Source organism: Elgaria multicarinata, chromosome 18 (assembly GCF_023053635.1).
Source record: "Elgaria multicarinata webbii isolate HBS135686 ecotype San Diego chromosome 18, rElgMul1.1.pri, whole genome shotgun sequence".
In the NCBI taxonomy this organism is placed as follows: Eukaryota; Metazoa; Chordata; class Lepidosauria; order Squamata; family Anguidae; genus Elgaria; species Elgaria multicarinata.
The window spans coordinates 10,346,313-10,366,044 of record NC_086188.1 but is presented as its reverse complement, the minus strand read 5'-3'; the positions used below and the strand labels follow the sequence as shown (position 1 = coordinate 10,366,044).

Here is a 19,732-nt window from a genome sequence, read left to right as displayed (position 1 = left end):
GTCACTATCTGAGTGTGCAAAACGACACATCTCAGGCTTCAAGTGGGGCCTGTTGATTAGCAGAGTGGGCCTGAAGTCAAGCACACTTGGTTCTGTAGGACATCACCAGGTTTTCTGAATAAACCACATCGTCGGTACATAATACGACCCCGGGGGGATGGCAGCGCCGTCGTGAGCTCTGCAGAATCCTAATTAATTAAGGAATTAAGACCTCCTGGATTCAAGGCAGACGCAAAGCATTGTCTCTCTGCGGGACCTCATCTGACAAAAGAGGATAAAGAAAGGTGTCTTGGTTTTGAGAAATTATAGAAATGAGAAACGTTGTTCCATTGTTTGGATATATAATAGGAACAGTAAAGCTGCTCAGCTTTTGCATCAGCTTTTCCCAACCCAGTTGCGTTGGACCATGATTCCCATAATCCCCAGCCTACATAGCTAATGACCATGCTGGATAGAGTGATGGGGGTTGTAGTCCAAGCCATCTGGAGGGCACTTGGTTGCCTGCCCCTGCTCTACATGATCTCAGAAGGTCAACATCGTTGTTTTAAGCCCTTCGCTGGCAATTGCTGTTCTCCCCTCCGGATGTGTGGTACTACAACTCCCATTCTTCCGCAGCCGACATGGCCAATGGCCATTCTTTAATGAACCAAATGATATAAATACCTAGCAATATACCCTATTCATCCTTCCAGTTATTATGGCACACTCCATCCAGCAGTGCAGAGATGGGAGTGTGATGTCTCAAGCCAGGCATTTGTGTAGTCCTTGTAGGGGTGTTAAGAATTTTGGGAGTTCCCTCAAGAGGCACTTAAAAGATTTGGAGCGCAGGCCCACAGAACACAAATCTTCATAAAATTTGCACATGTTGATTTATATCTATATATCTATTTCTATTTATCTTTAGGCAGCGTACATAATCCTCTTCCTCTCCATTTTATCTTTACAACAACAACCCTGTGAGATACGTTGGGCTGAGAGTCTGTGACTGGCCCAAAGTCACCCAGCGAGCTGCATGGCTAAGTGGGGATTAGAACCCGGATCTCCTGACTCCCAGTCCAACACGCTAGCCACTACACCACACTGGTCCCATTCAGAAGACACCTTAAACCATGGCTTTAACCATGGTGGTTCAGCCAGAAAGCCGGGCCGTGTTCAGAAGACACCTTAAATCATGGCTTTAATCACAGTGAAGAAGGCTTTTTGCTTTATTCAATGTGGTTAAAGCCATGGTTTAAGGTGTCTTCTGAACAGGGCCAACAGCTTTCAATGTAGAAATAACTACTAGAAAATGTAGAAATAACTATTAGATTTCATTTAAATTTCACAGAAGGCAGCCAATTAATTTCTTTTCTGAATCGTCTCAAATCATACATTTATTCAATTAATTTGCACCTTGCCCCCAGATCATCCCGAATCAATGGGAAAAAAGCTTTTCTAACCTCATTTGCCATGCAGGGACATTTTCGGGTTGGTGGCAGTGGCAGTGGCAGAATGCTGCATCATATGGGGAGGGGGAAAGTTAAACTTTCCCTTCCCAGCTTCAATGCCCCTTGAAAATTGCACCTTGCATGGTGATTAAACTCAGGGGAAAAAAACCCTTGCATTGGTGGCAATTGTCATTCAGAGCTTTGGGGAATGTATTTAATTATTCGTTTCATTTCTATACCGCCCAATAGCCGAAGCTCTGTTGATCCAGGATCCTAGTAGATAGATTCAGGACTAGGGGTCTATGAGCCTATGCCTAGCCTCATCCCACCCTAACCCAGTTCCTCACTAGAATTGCAAAGTTTTGGGTTTTGGTGGCTTCCTCTAGTTCGGCTCTGCCTTTTGCCTTCACATCGCCTCCTGGAACTCCCTGCGTCCAACGTCCCTGCCATCTGCCTAGCTTTCAAATAGAGTACTTGGGTTATTAAATCTCTGACTACTTGCAAGATACGTCGCTCTCCCGAGTGCTTCGCCTGTTCTTGTTGAACAAGTTTCCAAAGATCTCCAGTAAGTGCCAGAGCGAAGCACAGACTCTCAACTGCTTGCTGAAATCCTTCGTGCTTGGTGTACGTTTACCAGTTCTTTCTTATGTGTACAACCGGTACCTTATAACCTCAGATATGCTGTACATATTTTTACAGGAAAGGGAAGCTACCCTTGGGCAATAATTACGTTCCATATCCGTTTCTGATAGCTTGATGGAGTGTATCAAAAATGGATGAGATGTCAGCCAGAGACTACCCAGCACTCACAATGTGCCGAACCAACCACGTTCTTTTTCCCTGAAACTGTATTGTATCCTCCCCCCCCCCCCCCACTCCCCTCTTTACATCCCTCTCAGGTAGGGTAATTTTGGATGAAACATTATTGACATTCCTTATGCAAGATCAACACCCCACACCTCAGAGAGAGCCCACCTGCACTTTAAATACACTGCTAACCAATGCGTATTATTTGGGGGCGTAGAAAAGACCAATTTTGCTTTCCTAGAGGGCCATGTTTCAGCATCACCTCTATTGATGGAGCTGTATGTGTACAGTAATCGCTTAGACTAGAGGAGGGCAACATGAAGCCTTTTAAATATTGTTACAACTACAGCTGCCATTACCCTACAGCTGCCCTCATCTCTGACCATTAGCCATGCTGCCTGGAGTTCAAGCACAACTTCGTCCTGTCCTGCTTCCTACATTATTATTATTATTATTATTATTTATTTATATAGCACCATCAATGTACATGGTGCTGTACAGAGTAAAACAGTAAATAGCAAGGCCCTGCCGCATAGGCTTACAATCTAATAAAATCATAGTAAAACAATAAGGAGGGGAAGAGAATGCCAACAGGCACAGGGTTTCCAATTTTTTTTTTTTTTTAAGTGTGTTGAAATTCATATGCTCAAAAGTCCAGATACGTTTCTGAACACTTTTCCCCCTGCCAGAAACGTTTTTTGCAAGCGATTTGAACACAATTTCCCCTAACGTATGAATTTTTGCATACCTTGTGTTTGCTCAGAACTGCTTCACCAAATTCAGACAAGTGCGAAACCCAAGCATAATAGCATCCAGGTTTGGGAAGCACGAACTAGGTCAGTTTATATTAAACTGCGAACCAAATGGAGTTCTCCTCCAGTCTCTAGCTGTGTCAATATCTGTAGTGGCCCTTACTGATGTCGTCTGTAAAGTGCCATGTACCTTGACGGTGTGCTATATAAAAATATTGTTATTTCTCATTTAACGTTTGCTAAGTGCTATACGGAGATTATTTTGTTTATTTTCAGGATTTATACACTGCTGTATATCTAACAAGAGCAGTGAATAATAAAAAGAAAGATGCAAAATACAGAATTACAATATTTAAAATCAAATTATGCCAATAAGGGAGCAATCCCTGGCCCTTAGGCAGCTTGGCGTATAGGGTATTGGATTTTATTATGTTAATTTTATTGTATGAACGGATTTTATTTATTATTATTATTATTTATTTATTTATATAGCACCATCAATGTACATGGTGCTGTACAGAGTAAAACAGTAAATAGCAAGGCCCTGCCGCATAGGCTTACATTCTAATAAAATCATAATAAAACAATAAGGAGGTGAAGAGAATGCAAACAGGCACAGGGTAGGGTAAACAGGCACTGGGTAGGGTAAAACTAACAGTATAAAGTCAGAACAAAATCAAGTTTTAAAAGCTTTAGGAAAAAGAAAAGTTTTTAGCTGAGCTTTAAAAGCTGTGGTTGAACTTGTAGTTCTCAAATGTTCTGGAAGAGCGTTCCAGGCATAAGGGGCAGCAGAAGAAAATGGACGGAGCCGAGCAAGGGAAGTAGAGACCCTTGGGCAGGCGAGAAACATGGCATCAGAGGAGCGAAGAGCACGAGCGGGGCGATAGTGTGAGATGAGAGAGGAGAGATAGGAAGGAGCTAGACTGTGAAAAGCTTTGTAGGTCAACAGGAGAAGTTTATATTGGATTCTGAAGTGAATTGGAAGCCAATGAAGAGATTTCAGCAGTGGAGTAACATGGTCAGAGCGGCGAGCCAAGAAGATTATCTTAGTAGCAGAGTGGTGAACAGAAACCAATTAAGCAGTACAAAGTACTATTTCAGCTGTCTTCAGTTTCTTTAGAGGTGGGATGCTGTCTGGTCCCACCACTTGAATACAGCTTGGAAAAACACAGACTCCCTCTCCCTGCTGCCCAACAGTGCCTTGATATTCCGAAAACACCTTGCTTTGTTTTAATTCTTGGAATAGCTATTTATTTTTTTCATTTTTTTACCGCCCAATAGCCGAAGCTCTCTGGGCGATTCACAAAAATTAAAATTATGAAGAGCATAAAAACAACCAACAATCTAAAAACACAAATACAAAATACAATATAAAAAGCACAACCAGGATAAAACCACACAGCAAAAATTGAAATAGGTTAAAATATGGAATTAAAACAGCAAAGTTTAAATTTAAGTTAATAGGTGTTAAAATACTGAGAAAATAAAAAGGTCTTCAGCTGGCGATGGAAGGAATACAGTGTAGGCACCATCTGAACCTCTCTGGGGAGCTCATTCCACAGCCGGGGTGCCACAGCAGAGAAGGCCCTCCTCCTAGTAGCCGCCTGCCTCACTTCCTTTGGCAGGGGCTCACGGAGAAGGACCCCTGTGGATGATCTTAAGGTCCAGGCAGGCACATATGGGAGGAGGCGTTCCTTCAAAGAACCTGGCCCCCAAACCGTTTAGGGCTTTGAATGTTAGTACCAGCTATGGTACTACAGCTATGCATTTCCTCCTTTCGAGCTCTGGAATGGAGATCTCTTCTGTTTGGCTGTCCCCTCCATTATAGAGCCCCCTACTTGTGATGAATCCATGCTAATCCCGAATACATGCTGTGTGTGTGATAGCTTGAAGGTCAAAACAGTCCATGGTAGACGTTTCTCTGTGTGTGTGTGTGTGTGCGCGCGGGCCCGCTCTAAGTAAAGTGGACCATTAGAATTCAGCTGTAGACCGCCGCAAGTCGTGGTAGGTCAGGCAGAAGCTTTCATTTAAAGCATTTCTTAGTGTCTCCTGCTAGAGCGATGATCTTCAAATCCCACTGGAATCATAACTACTGTAGGGCATCTTGTGATTTGCTAATTTGCCCTTGGTCTCTCTGTAATGAAGATAAAAGCTCTCCTGGAGCAGGGGGTGGAGTGGCGATGAAGGAAAGGCAGGCGCAGTTCAGGAGCGGGGCAGTGCTCTCTCTCGGTACAGTTCACATAGTTTCGGCCCCTCTGCACGCAGTGAGCCAAAGCTTGCCCCATACCAGATCTTGTGGTCTTTTGTGTGATAAGCCTCACAAGTCCTTTCTCGGTGACAACCTGCTCTGTGCACGATCTGTTGGAAGCGGGGGTGGGGGGGGCGATCTCCTTGCTGCTGTTTCTCCCTTTAAAAAACAGAAGGCATTATTAGTAATCTTTTTAAATTATATACCACCCTGTGATCATTCTAGGAATTGCCACGGTGGCTAAGAAAGCGAAGAAATGCGAAACAACGTTTTAAAAATCTCTGTAAAGACACAATAGAAAACGATAGGCGGAAAAAACAACAGATGAAATGAACAGATAAAGCTCAAAAGCAGCAGCAAGTTAAAATGCTGAACACCTGGGAAAATAAAAAGGCTGTAGCTTGGGCCCCCTAAAACATCGTTTCTCAAAGCTATTGTTTCTCCTCTTCATTCCCTTCCGCCAGTGTGCCTCTTCCCACATCAATAGCCATATGAAACCAGTCTTGTAATTAACTGCTAGCCTGGTAGCCAAAGGGAATGAGGAACTCCAAGCAGGCAAGTGGTTTTGCTGGCAGAAGAGGGACGGATCTCTCCTCTACAGGCTGCTTGGTTTCCGTGCTGGCTAAGAAAAGAGAGAAGCCCACCCTTCAGAGCTTTCCTTCCTCTGTTAGCCTATTTGGTAGAAGGTTGTGCGGTTTTTTACTAGCCTATTAAGAGACTAGCGTTTTGTATTTCCATGCTGCATGCAGCAGGCTAGTTGTTTTTTTAAAAATTGTGGGCTAGTAATGTGGACTTGTTCACTGTTTTTAACTTTTGTAATCTGCCCAGAGAGCTTCAGCTGTGGGGCGGTATATAAATGTAATAAATAATAGTAATTACTGACAATCTTATATGAACCTGTATTTTACGGAGTCAGTCCATTGGACCAAGTAGCCCAGCACCGTTCAGTGTGGCCACTTGTGAATTGCCAAAAAAGAAGACGTGCATCACTAAGAAAAAGGAGAAAAGAGGACACCTGGTTCCATAAAATTTGCATGTGCTAATATGCAAATTTAGAAATAGCTATTATAATTTGATTTGAAATAGAGTACTTCTCAACATAGCATGGGAGACCATGACCAGGTGACCTGTGGGCCTTGCTTGGTCTGCTGCCCAGACAAAGGCCCAGCTCTGGCTTCTGATGGTTCTCCATCTTTCAACCGGACTTTGTCTGGACAGCCCTTCAAACAGAGGACACCTTCAAATTGGCAGACATGCTTTTGGAAGCCTTTCAAAAAGAGGACACATGGCCACCTTAACTCTGTCTGACAGCAGTTCTCCTCTCACACCGTGGCCTTTCTCAGCCATGGTATCTGAAGACCTTTAAAACGAGAGGATGCCGGGGATTGAATCTGGGGCTGTCGTGTAAAGCAGATGTTCTACAGCTGTGCCCCCCAATAAATTGGGAATTCCCACCTGCCTTTCTTGAATCCACTCCTATTTTGAAGTCTTCTCTGGACTCTCTTCCTCACTCCAGTAGAAGTGACAGGTAGATACCTTATTACACGGGAATGCAAGGTTTGATCTCTCCTCCCTGGTTTCACTGGCCTCTTCCTCCCACTTGCAACGTGCCGACATCAGTTTGATAGGACTGTTGGGATGGCAGAAATTGGGCGCTGTCCTCGCAGGTTTTATTCGCTTGAATTATATGACCACTGTTTCTCCGCTGTGTAAAAGACAGATGCGAAAGCGAGGTATATATGTTTTTAATCAGAAGCGGAATCATAAAGGGGCCGTCGTGATTACCCCGTGAGCATTTGACAGAAAATGGCAGAACGGCGTGAGCTGCTGCTTCCTTCTGAAACTGCTGTTCATCATTTTTATCTGCCAACTCCCCCTGCTCCCTCTTTCTTTCCCCCTGCATGCACCACAGACGTTTTTATGCTAGCTGTAAAACAATCCAGACAAAGTGGTTGGGTTACATGCCAAATATTCACTGGATGGCAAGATTGGAGTTTGAGGCACCGAAGGAATACGGTCTTCTCTGGTCAGCGAAAGCCCTCGGTTGCATTGCCGGGCATCCTCGCTCACATGGACACATGGCATGTGCGTGTACATGTGTGATGATGGTGAAGGTCTAGGGGTTAACCAGATTGGTTGTGCACTCACAACTGTGGCCCCGTTCAGACAACACGCTTCACCATGCTGCTTAACCACAAAATGGTTAATGGAATGCATTACGGTTAAGGCATTCCTTTAACCATTTTGTGGTTAAGCTGCATGGTTTAGTGCAGTGGTTCCCAAACTTTTTCAGGTCACCGCCCCCTTGGTTCGCCCAGTGCCCCCCTACCCTACACTATAAAAATCATTATTCAGAATAGCGGTTTTCAACGACCCACTAAAGAAGATAATAACAATAAAATTCAAAACGGTAACAATTGAATATTTATTCAAAATCCGAAGCACCCTCCGCAGGCTTGCCAAGGAAGGGAGGGAAAAGAGAGCGAACGCCTCTGTTTTGCAGCTGGTGTGGCAGGGCACACCAAGCAGGGTATGTCTCTTCATTAGCGTTTTGGTGCAGGAGTTTTTCCTGTCCTGTCTGAAGATGCCGGGGATCAAACCTGGGACCTTCTGCATACAAAGTAGGGGCTCTACCCACTGAGCTACGGCTTAGGACTTATGGTGATGGGGATGAGACCAAACAAGGGCTTAGTGTTTAGTCGAGTCACTAGAGCTACCTCCCTTTGCTTCCAAAATAAGAGTTTGGAGGGAGAGCCTTAAAATGGGTCTTCTCTGTAGAATTCCCAAAAAGATTCAAGTGGTTGCGCTCAGCTCTATGCCTTTAGAAGCCACATGCAGTGTTCTGTGCTCTCTGCTTGACGAGAGAGAGAAGAGAGAAACTTCCATGGAGGATGCAGGCTGCTTACATGGCCTCAGAGGTCAAGCTGCGTTCCTGCAGGGTATAGAACCATAGAATAGCAGAGTTGGAAGGGGCCTACAAGGCCATCAAGTCCAACCCCTGCTCAATGCAGGAATCCACCCTAAAGCATCCCCAACAGATGCTTGTCCAGCTGCCTCTTGAAGGCCTCTAGTGTGGGAGAGCCCACAACCTCCCTAGGTAACTGATTCCATTGTCGCACTGCTCTAACAGTCAGGAAGTTTTTCCTGATGTCCAGCTGGAATCTGGCTTCCTTTAACTTGAGCCCGTTATTCCGTGTCCTGCACTCTGGGAGGATCGAGAAGAGATCCTGGCCCTCCTCTGTGTGACAACCTTTCAAGTATTTGAAGAGTGCTATCATGTCTCCCCTCCATCTTCTCTTCTCCAGGCTAAACATGCCCAGTTCTTTCAGTCTCTCTTCATAGGGCTTTGTTTCCAGACCCCTCATCATCCTGGTACAAAAACCTGGCTCTGGATTCAGTGGGTGCTTTACCAGGGGGATAAAACTTTCTCTCCGGCTGTACAAGGCAAATGAATATCCCTGGGCAAACGAGGGGGGTTAATAGGAAAGCGGGAGGATGCTGGCCTTGGAAACGTGGGCGAAGGGCCAGAGGGGGAGCAGAGAAAAGAGCTAAGGAAGGGTCACAAGGGACGCTAATCGAAACCAGTTGGATGCCAGGGCTATTCTTAAAGTGGAGATCCACAAGTGCAGGCCCAAGCAGAAAGAATGAGCCATGGGTTCCCAATCTCCAGGGGCAGTTACAGGGTTCATAACTGCCAGTACAAAGGTCTCCATTGAGAGTCCAGCCTTGAAACAATTTGGAGCAATTTATTCTGGAGCTATATAAACCGAAGTTGATTTGCGTTGGATGTATGTGGTTAAGTCAATACCGCTTGTTTTTCGATCCTCTTTGCGTGTTGATAACTGGGCTGGAGTCACAGGGGAATTATTTTTAAGAACAAGCTTCTCATTCCAACTCTAGAAAACAAGGACACTCCCAATTCTCTCTCTCTCTCTCTCCCTTCCTCCCTCACCCTCCCTTCCTCCCACCTCCAATCATGGTGAAGGTCCTTTGTCCCCAGTTTTGAGAATCTTTTTAAGTGAACATGTGTGATGGGGTTGAAAAATTGGGGCAGGTGGCCGTATGTTTGGAAAGGAGCCATCCCCCGAAACCAGTTCTAGAGGAATGAATGTGCCGCTTCTGCTTGGAGTATTGTACCACCACTACCCACTCCTGCATCCCATCAATACGTTAAACTTCGTGAGCATCCCTTCCTGGAATGTGTATGTTGGTTTTCTAGCTGCCAAAATCATTTGCCGTCTAGGTCCGACAGCAGCTTTACGATTTGTGGGATGTGTAATAGAAAATGTACTTCTGGGGAAATGTGGAATGTAGGAAAAATAAGCTACAGATGTTGTGCATTAGCAAGCCTGAACATCAGATATATCTCCCATCGTCCCGTCCTCACCCCCTGAGCTCCAAGGAATCTTATTACTGCATTTCTCCCTCGAATCAGTGCAGGTATTCATATTCTTTACGCACAAAAGGCTGACACAAAAGGAAGCTACCAGTGACGACTTGGTCAATGCAAGATAGAAGTTTTACAGTGTCTTACAGATATGTGCAAAAGCAGCCCCATTGGGTAAGCTTACGGGCTCCGTTGCACTCAATTAAAAACCTTCATGTTTTTATGTTTTATACAGGCTCAGCTCAGGCGCCACACCATACTGTGGTTTGCAAAGCCTATCTATGGTTTGTCATTGTATCCAAATTGACAAACCATGGTTTATGATCTGGCCGTGGGTGGGGAGGATCAGGTTTTAAAACGATGGTTTGAAACTGGTTTGCAAACCACAGCTTGAGCAAACCTGTTTTGCCATTCCATCTGAATCAACTCCAAGGTAGCCCTTGTTCCATTGCAAGATTTTATCCACAGATTCGACTTCTTTCTGCTCACACACGTCTCTAAGGATGTACATTCTTTCTAGGATGTGGACCACACATTTAAGTTGGAACGTTTCCCAAAGAGTCTTCCTAGTGCCGTGATTTTGGCCGCTGGCTGGGAATAATGGGAATTGTAGTCCAACCCTTCTGGAGTGCACCAGGTTGGGGAAGGCTGATCTAGGCCATCAAAAGGATAGAGGGCTGGTGTCATTTTACAGCTAAGAAAGGGAAGGGGTTAAATCTTCCACTAAGGCAAAATCCTGAATTCTGTATACTTGAATGTGTAGGCTTATGGATGCATAAGTTCTGACTATCTTTATTTTATCAGTACCTGCCCCTGATCATCACTGTCCCAGTTTTTGCTTTAACACATGCTAATTTATTTATTTATTTATTTATTTACAGTATTTTGATACCACTTATGAAAGTTGTCACGTTTCAAGTTCAGCTCCTTTAACCAAGCTCTCTAGAAATGAAAGCCGCAATCCTATGCATGTTTAGTCAGTGAAAAGTCCTTCAACTCCTCGCATTCCCCAGCCGGCATTTCTTTTCTGTCTAAACGTGCGTAGGATTGCACCCTAAATGATGCAGTATAAGGTGAGTGCATTATCTCTAGTATCTGAACCATAAGGCACCATGCATCCTGTCAGATCATACACTGCAGCAGCTGGGGTATCTTTTGAATGGTTTGATAACCCATTGTCGGGCAGTTGTGTTTCCTATTATGTATAACTGAAAGAACGAACATCCTGTTTGTTTTCACATTGGTAGAAACAGAGCAATTGCAGTTTAAATTAATATAGACACAGAGGGCAGGGATGAGGCTTAAGCAATGAGTAAGAGCAGGTAAGATTCAAGGTGGTATCTAATGTTAGTCCTACTTAGTAGACTCATTGAAATCAATGGGACGTAAGTTAGACTGACATTGGATACAACCCTCAGGCAGTGGTCCTTGGTATAAGAACTGGGGTGTTAGAAGTGTGACTGGTTTTTTTGTTTTTTCTCTGTGAAATATTAGAAGTTACATAGCTAGCCATAGCATACAGTTCACTTAACTGTTGTTCACCATGGTGGACATGTAAAACATTGGCTAGGATCATAAGCTAGCTTTAAACTAAGGTTAGTTGGCTTTCAAATCCTGGTTTGTTTGGGCCATGAACCATAAGGTTCAGACCTCACACTAAGGTATCCCTGCCTGTTGTGTTTATCCACTCATGTAAAGGGAGGAGCGTACCAGCTGCACACTGCTTGTATGCACATTGAGCACACTGTTTAATAAGCCAGGATTCTCAGCTTATTGTTATGTGTGAATGTGGCCATTGGAGGAAGCTCATAGCGGCCCTTGATACTTGCTAAGCTGCTTCAAAATATGCACAATTCTACGCATGATTCTACCCATGATCTTTATTAAAAGATTTTCTCATTTTATTCTACAAAGTAGAATATATACTGCCTAGGAACTACAACACCACTGTTCTAAGGAGTAGTGGAATAGTAGACTTGATGACTTCGTATCGAGCAAAACTTCTGATTCACTTCCCTTGGGGGCGAGTGCAAAACCCTTCAACTTTTTACCCATGTGTGGCTGTTGCTGGTTTGTAAGGAATTGCTAGAATGTCTTTCTTTGCAGGAAATAAATATCTAGAAGGCAGCATTACAACATGACTTATGGGTGATGCATAATAAAATCTGCTTGTGGTTTTTTGCAGGGAGAGGGGGAGGAGATGCATTAAATTTAAAGGTGCTCCCTCCAAAAAATAAAGCGATAAATCAGAAGTGTAGATTTGTCTTGCATTATGAAGGCTACAAAGCAGTTTCAAAAGATGAGAAATTCTTCATTTCTGATGGCGGATATTGGTTTGTTTGCCACAACTGTTCCCTTTTACTTAAAATGACTTATGCTTTGGATGATAACGGCTTCCTCCATGTGTGACGTTGGTAATCATGTTTACTATTAGGGCTGCAATGTGTAGTACATTCATTTGTTAGATTAATGGATTAAAAACCTTTTGATTGGTTGAGCAAATATATATATATATATATATATATATATATATATATATATATAGTTCAATTACTTCCAAAAGCAACAGGTGACAGATGCCATCTTAGAAGAGGTTTTCCACCTTTCATGCCTCTTCTAAGATGATGCCTCCTGCAGCGTGTTTATGCACTGTCTAAAAATAAATAATTAAGAACAATGAAAAGATACATTAGAGAACACATCAGTACAATATATAAATGTCAGATTACCTTTTGTCAGGCATGAATGCCCAAGTTACTGTGAAAATGGCCAGATTTTGTGCTGCAGCCATCTCATGCCGTAGAGGCGAGACAGTAATAATATATGCACGTTCTACATCTGTAATGTAATGTAATGTGTTAAATTGTATGGTGTTTGATTGGAGTGGTGGTTGTTATACTGTAATAAACTTATTCATTCATTCATTCATATAAACGTCAGCTCATAAAAGGCCTTTCAGAGCAAAGAGGTGTTCACAGCCCTTCTGCCAATGGCAAGCAGAAAGACCTGTTGGGTTTTCCCTGGCAGGTGACAAAAAATTATTTATTTATTTATTTATTACACTTATATACCACTCCCATAGCCAGGGCTCTCTGGGCGGTTTACAGAAATTCTAAAATTGAGATAAAAACAAGTATACAAAATTTAAAACTCTAAAACACAGAACATACACACATAAAGCATTAAAAACCGATTAAAAACTAAACATGTGGGTGATTAAGATGTGCCGCCATATGCCTGGGCAAAGAGGAAAGTCTTAACCTGGTGCCGGAAAGATAGCAGCGTTGGTGCCAGGCGAGCCTCGTCAGGGAGATCATTCCATAGTCTGGGGGCCACCACCGAAAAGGCCCTATCCCTCGTTGCCACACTCTGAGCCCCTCTCGGAGTAGACACCCGGAGGAGGACCTTAGATGTTGAACGTAGTGACCGGGTATATTCACGTCAGGAGAGGCATTCCGTCAGGTATTGTGGTCCCAAGCCGTGTAAGGCTTCATAGGTCAAAACCAGCACCTTGGATGGCATCCAGAGTGCTACAGAGCACTGGAAAGATAAAAATCTAGCTAGTTTGCAAGCTAGATTTGACCGTTTTATGGCTCCGTAGTCTATTTGCCCCTGGAAGATTTTTTGTCAGGTCTATGGCACAAGGGAAAAGGCTGTGCTGCATCCACCACAGCACCCCTAAAGTTTTCCCAATCTGGATCAGGGTCCTTATGCCTGATACTTTAAAGACGTGTGTGCGCACATGCAAATTTAATTTAGCTTGCCTCTGATCTAGAAAAGCGGGTAAGGAAGGTCACTGTAGCCTAATAGAGAAGAAATATGTTTTCTGTCTAGCAGTATAGACAGTAGACAGTTGGGGGCATGAGTAATTATTCTGTGAAATGTTCCTGCTTTAGCTAAACCTACACAGAGCTTTGAACCCTACAGTAGTATAGCTATCATTAAATGTTGGTAAAACTGCAGTGTGAGGCAGCACCCAGCCTGAAAAGGCAAAGAATTCCATTAATCTTTGTTTCATTCTTCAGGTGGATTATTTGTCTTTAAAAAAAAAAGAGAAGTAGAATTTAAAGCCTGCTCTGTGATGAAGTCTGGAAGAATGGATGATAATAAAATCAGAGTAATAATATGAAGGATGTTTTGTGCCTAGCCATTTGCCAGGTTAGGGAATAAGTGCTATAAATAATGCAGATATTTATGGCAAGGATGAAAGCAGGCCTTCCTCAAATGAGTGCTGAAAGATGCGCTCTGTAGTACAGCCTTCCCCTAACTCAGGTCCTCCAGTTGTGTTGGACTTCAACTCCCGTCATTGGCCATGCTGGCTGGGGGATGACGGGAGATGAAGTCCAACACATCTGTAGTCCAACCCACATGCGAAGTGCAACATATTGGAGTTGAAATCCAACCTATCTGGCCGGGGCGTGATGGGAGTTGGTCCCATGCTGCTACGGGGCTTTGCTGTGATTGCCAGAGAAAGTAGGGCATTGAAGAACTGGATACCGTATTTCTTTGATTCTAAGACGCACTTTTTTCCCCATATAAACATCTCTAAAACCGGGCTGCTTCTTAGAATCGCGGGTGCGTTTATTATTTCTTAGAATCAAAGTTTTTTTTTTCTGTTGGTGGTGCTGACATTAGTGTGCGTCTTACAATCGATGGCATCTTAGAATCGAAGAAATACGGTACTCAACTGCCCGGTGGATACGAGTGGCAAACCAAACAGCCCTTGGAGACACAAGCTGGATTTGAACTGGTAGCTTAAGTTTTGAAAAGCAAAGCCGAAACGCACTGTTTGAAAGAGCTGAGAGGGAAGAGCGTCCAGAATGGCACGTGTCGAAGCAAGTGCAGTGCTATTAACAAAACTAATTGTGTTTCCAGGAAGTATTTTAACTAATAGAAACAAGCTTGTACCATAAGTATAAAGTATGCGCTACAAGTACAAAAGAAAAGAAAAACACAAGGATCAAGAAAATTCAGCTGTGTTTTTTTTCCTCTCTCTCTCTCTTTCTCCCCCTGTTGTTTCTGCCCTACAAAACTTGACAAAGGAAGAGATTGTGGTTTTGTCTGGTTTTTCTTGCAAAGAGAGCTTTGTCCATTTTAGAAACAGAAAATATACATCCTAGTCTGTGTTACAGATGCTGTGTATAGAATAGGCTATAAATACCTGAATAAAGAACTTCTTTTTTTCTTGTTAGGCTTCACGTTTATGCGCCAGTGGCTTAAACTCCCAGCACTTTGCATTTGGCTTTAATGAGATTTTATTTATTTATTATTTATTTATTTATTACATTTCTATACCGCCCAATAGCCGAAGCTCTCTGGGCGGTTCACCAGATTTTACAAGATTTCGTTTGCTTCAGCCCATTCTCTGACAAAATGAAACGCTGGGAAATGGTTACTCACGTACTGTGTAAAACCTTCATAATATTTTTTCTTAAAATCTTTCTGCTGCAAGTTATTATTTTTTTTCATCCAACCCAAGGAGCAAAGGCAGTGGGGGAGATACCTCTGCTTCACTTTGAAAGCTTGCATATAATTACAATTCTCGACTACAAATGCATTTCATTTCTCAGTGGCTGGAGAAATGCTTTTTTTTTTTTTTTTTTTAGTATTGAATTGTAAATAATAAGTGAATCGTCTGAGTGAAAAACTGCCTGATATGATCTCATCCTGACATCCAGCCCAACAAACTGAGAGCTGTCTGAGGAATTGCCTTTCTCTGATGGCAGGAAGGATTGAAAGATGTTGAAAGTGAGCCATCTAACGGTAGCTTTGCAATTTTTTCCCCCCTTGCCTCTTCAAAAGGAAGGCTCGTCCAGAAAACTGATGCCTTGTCCAATTTCCTTCCCTCTCCACTTGAGTTTGACATGCTACTAACAGCATCTGCTAGCTTATTTTAAAAGCTCCCTATCTGGAAAGGGAACTCGATGCCATAAATACGTTTGGACTCGCTTCTGTTTCGAAACCATGCCTTGCTTTGAGCCAGTTTATATCTCAACCGGCAAAGGCGTAGCTGCTTCCAAGCTGTCCCTGATAATGGTTGAAATTTGTAGCTCCACCTATCCCTGGCGTGATGGCACAGGAGGAAAGGAAAGGAACCTCTCGTGCATGCACTGAGTCATTACTGACTCTTGGAGGGATGCCAGCTTTCGCTGACGTTTCCTTGGCAGACCTTATAGCGGGATGGTTTGCCGTTGCCTTCTCCGGTCGTGATTACCTTTCCCCCAGCTAACTGGGTACTCATTTTACCGACCTCGGGAGGATGGAAGGCTGAGTCGACCCGAGCCGGCTGCCTGAAACCAGCTTCCTCTGGGATCGAACTCAGGCCGTGGAGAGAGTTACAGCTGCAGAAACTGCTGCTTTACCACTCTGCACCACACAGGAAGTAACAACATTATTGGGCACGTTGATACGCTATGCTTCCTTTAGATGGTACCTGGAGCATTGTGGGAGCGATTACATCAAAATATCCCCCACACCACTGTTGATCGACATGTGTTGGCCCTTCTGTCCTAGAGCTGCCAGCTAATTAGTCTTTTTGTTAAGAATATTTCGAGGTTACTCAGCTCTGACTCTGCAGCTAGGGTGACCATATAAAAAGGAGGACCGGGCTTCAGTATCTTTAACAATTGTATAGAAAAGGGAATTTCAGCAGGTGTCATTTGTATGCATGCAGGACCTGGCGAAATTCCCTCTTCATCACAACAGTTAAAGCTATAGGAGCCCTGTCCTCTTTTGTATCTGGTTAAGAGGGCAGGGCTCCTGCGGCTTTAAGTGTTGTGATGAAGAGGGAATTTCGCCAGGTCCTGCATGCATACAAATGACACCAGCTGAGATTCCCTTTTCAATACAACTGTTAAAGGTACAGGAACCCTGTCCTCCTTTTCACATGGGCACACTACTCTGCACACCAATGCTTGATGTGCCCCCAGAAGGATGTGAGATCCTTTAAATGCACAGCTCTTTTCTGCAGCACCCATTTCTGGGTCATAAAAGAAGAGCTGTTTCTAATGGAATTTTATCTTTCCTCTGTCTGCCCACCACCCAGCCCATTTCCCTCTTACCCCTGCTCATCCTGTTGCACACTGCCACTTATACAAACTGTGGTGCTGGATCATGATAATATATCCCTTCTGATACATTTCAACCCTTTAGAATGGGGGTGGGGGAGAGACTGCACAAATCCAGGAAACTACCAATCAGTGGTTCCTCTCTATTAGGCCGTGGTTAGACCTCATCTAGAGTATTGCGTCCAGTTCTAGGCTCCACAATTCAAGAAGGATGCAGACAAGCTGGAGCATGTTCAGAGGAGGGCAACCAGGATGATCAGGGGGTCTGGAAACAAAGCCCTATGAAGAGAGACTGAAAGAACTGGGCATGTTTAGCCTGGAGAAGAGAAGATTGAGGGGAGATAGCACTCTTCAAATACTTAAAAGGTTGTCACACAGAGGAGGGCCAGGATCTCTTCTCGATCCTCCCAGAGTGCAGGACTCGTAATAACGGGCTCAAGTTACAGGAAGTCAAATTCCGGCTGGGCATCAGGAAAAACTTCCTGATCGTTAGAGCAGTGTGACAATGGAACCAGTTCCCTAGGGAGGTTGTGGGCTCTCCCACACTAGAGGCCTTCAAGAGGCAGCTGGACAACCATCTGTCAGGTATGCTTTAGGGTGGATTCCTGTATTGAGCAGGGGGTTGGACTTGATGACTTTATAGGCCCCTTCCAACTCTACTATTCTATGATTCTATGAAATGGGGTGGAGCCAGGGGATGGGACATGGCCATCGGGAGAAACCAGAGGACAGAATTGGGTCATGGGCCTGAGATGGATATTCTCTTTATTGTCCATATCACCTACTTCACGGATTAACCTTTTATTCCTTGGTAAGTGACAAGTCGTGTATTTTTTCACTATGAGATTGTGCCCGTACAGTTGTATTTCTGTATAGTGTGCAGTAAAATTGGGCTTGCCTCGTTTTTGTCTTAAATGCTTAGGTGTATGTCGAAGTTGTGTATGGTACTCTGGGGCCTTCGTTATATTTCACGCTTTGATTCATATTTTTTGGCATTTGAGAGGTGTGTGTGTGTGTTTGTCTTTACATAATCAGCTTTGTGTATGGTTCGTGATATCCCTGGAGGATAAAAGCAGCAGCGACGTTTACAGAAAATAACTTAAGACGAGATAGGGGGAGTGTGGCATAGCTAGATATGAATGTATCGCGGGCTTGTTTATTGAAACAAACATATATGGAAGAGTTAAAGAAGAAATTAAAGTGGGATGTTGATTCTGTAGCACAGATAAGGGTCTGGTTGGTGCGAGGGATAGCTCTGAGTTGGCTTCCATTCTGTTTCACACCCGACATTTCAGAACTGAATCCATTTGTGTGTGGCCGGTGGGGGAGGTTGGGGAGGTGGAACTCTCCAAATGCTCATTGGGCAAGTCACATTTTTTCTTCTTCTTTAAAGTACACGCTGCCCTAAATATACACTAAAATATACCCTGCTCGAGGGGCAGTGTCTAATTGTGTCACCGTGTTGCGCTAGTGGAACCGAACTTCTGCGCTATGCGCGAGGGGAGGAAGCAACTAAAGTTCTGTTTGCGCAACCGCAGCTGTGCAGGAGTAATGCGCCAGCCCTTGTGCAATGGAAAGACTCAGTGGAGCTCCGCTTGCACTTACTGAGTTTGTCAAAGGACGCTGTTGGACGCTGCCCATAGGCGTGAAGCCAGAGGAACGCAAGCAAGGTTGCCAAGCAGTAGGGCTTCCTTGCGCACCCTGAAAAGCTGCACCTAAGTGCCAGGGGGTCCTCTTAAATGGGGGGGGGACTGCCACTGGAGGCGAGAATCAGTGGAAATCGGCACTGCTACCTCCACACACACACACACACACCCCGCCCCATGTGAACGGAAGGGCCTTTTGCAAGCAGAGGGGTCTCTTTGGATCCTGCCCTAGCTAGCAACTTACAAAACAGTCTAGGGTTTATTTCCCCCTTCTTCTTTCCTAACTCATATTAATCTTGCAATATTACTTTTCTGAGCTACAGCTTTTTGTTATTTCCCCCTTTTTTAAAAAAAAAAAACACCAAGCCTTTTAAATAGCAGCTCCAGCGCAAATATTTCATCTGATATTTTTTGTTTTAAGTGAAAGAAGATAAGTAATTGGCTGATCTCTGAACTGAGGAAAAAAATGTCTTGCTGTGTTGAGGGTTGCATGAAATTAGAACTTAATCAAAGATATGAGTTGCCATTTTGCAAGGAGAACTCTTTTCTATTTTTATCTTTTAGCACCACCAAGGGAGATGTAATTTACTATTACGGAAACAAAGGAGACCCAGAACCTGTCTTCCTAAATCCCGGTGGGTTATATCAGAAAACTGTGGGTATTTTGGTTTATTTGAAGCAATGATGTCTTGGGGTGGGGGGAGATGGGGGGCTTTGCTTTGAAAAGGGAAATCCCATGAGACAGAGCCAATGAATATTGTAAGATGAATTTCGTGCAATGCTGTGTTCAGCTTGGAGGTGCATTGGATATATGTTTAGGGCACTTGACTGAAATTTGTAAGGATGTAGCTTGAAGGTACCATCATTCCTTCTATTTCTGATGCACAGGCCATGAGTACCAGTCCTTCTGTAGCCAAAATGGCACCACCCATGCACAAGAGGGAGGTATCAGGAGCCTAGGAGGGACTCTGACGTTTGCAGATGTACCCAAAAAACAAATCTTTAGGGCAGAAAACACCTAAGACGTGGGGTTGGGATGAATCCCTGAACAGCCCAGTGAAGATTGAGCGTTCTCAATTGTCACAGAAAGCTACTCTCTCGTGGGGTTGGAAAACCAGGGACTGGAATCCTGAACAAGGAGCACACTACACTTCAATATTTTGTTACATGCCCCCACCTGTGTCCTTATAATTCCTTTAGCCAACAGCAGCCTGGGACCAGCCATGGGGAAGATCAGGTCATGCCAAGACATATACATAGAGACATTTTTTCTCCCTCTCCCATAATACCACAACCCAATGGGATCATCCCGTTGCTTTTAGACGCCAAGTGAAGAACTTTTTATTCTCCCAGCATTTTAACAGTCTATCAATAAATTCTAACTTGGTGTTTTAAAAT

At 43.8% G+C, this 19,732-nt stretch overlaps 1 protein-coding gene across 4 annotated transcripts in view; it reads left to right on the top strand.

Moving 5' to 3' along the window:
- The window catches only part of TANGO2 (transport and golgi organization 2 homolog), an 80,703-nt gene that overhangs the window by 45,836 nt on the left and 15,135 nt on the right, over nt 1–19,732 (top strand). For all 4 annotated transcript variants that reach the window (XM_063144168.1, XM_063144166.1, XM_063144165.1 and 1 more), the window contains exon 6: nt 18,899–18,969. In XM_063144168.1, coding sequence (XP_063000238.1) covers nt 18,899–18,969 — 71 coding nt within the window. The remainder of the gene's footprint in view (nt 1–18,898; nt 18,970–19,732) is intronic.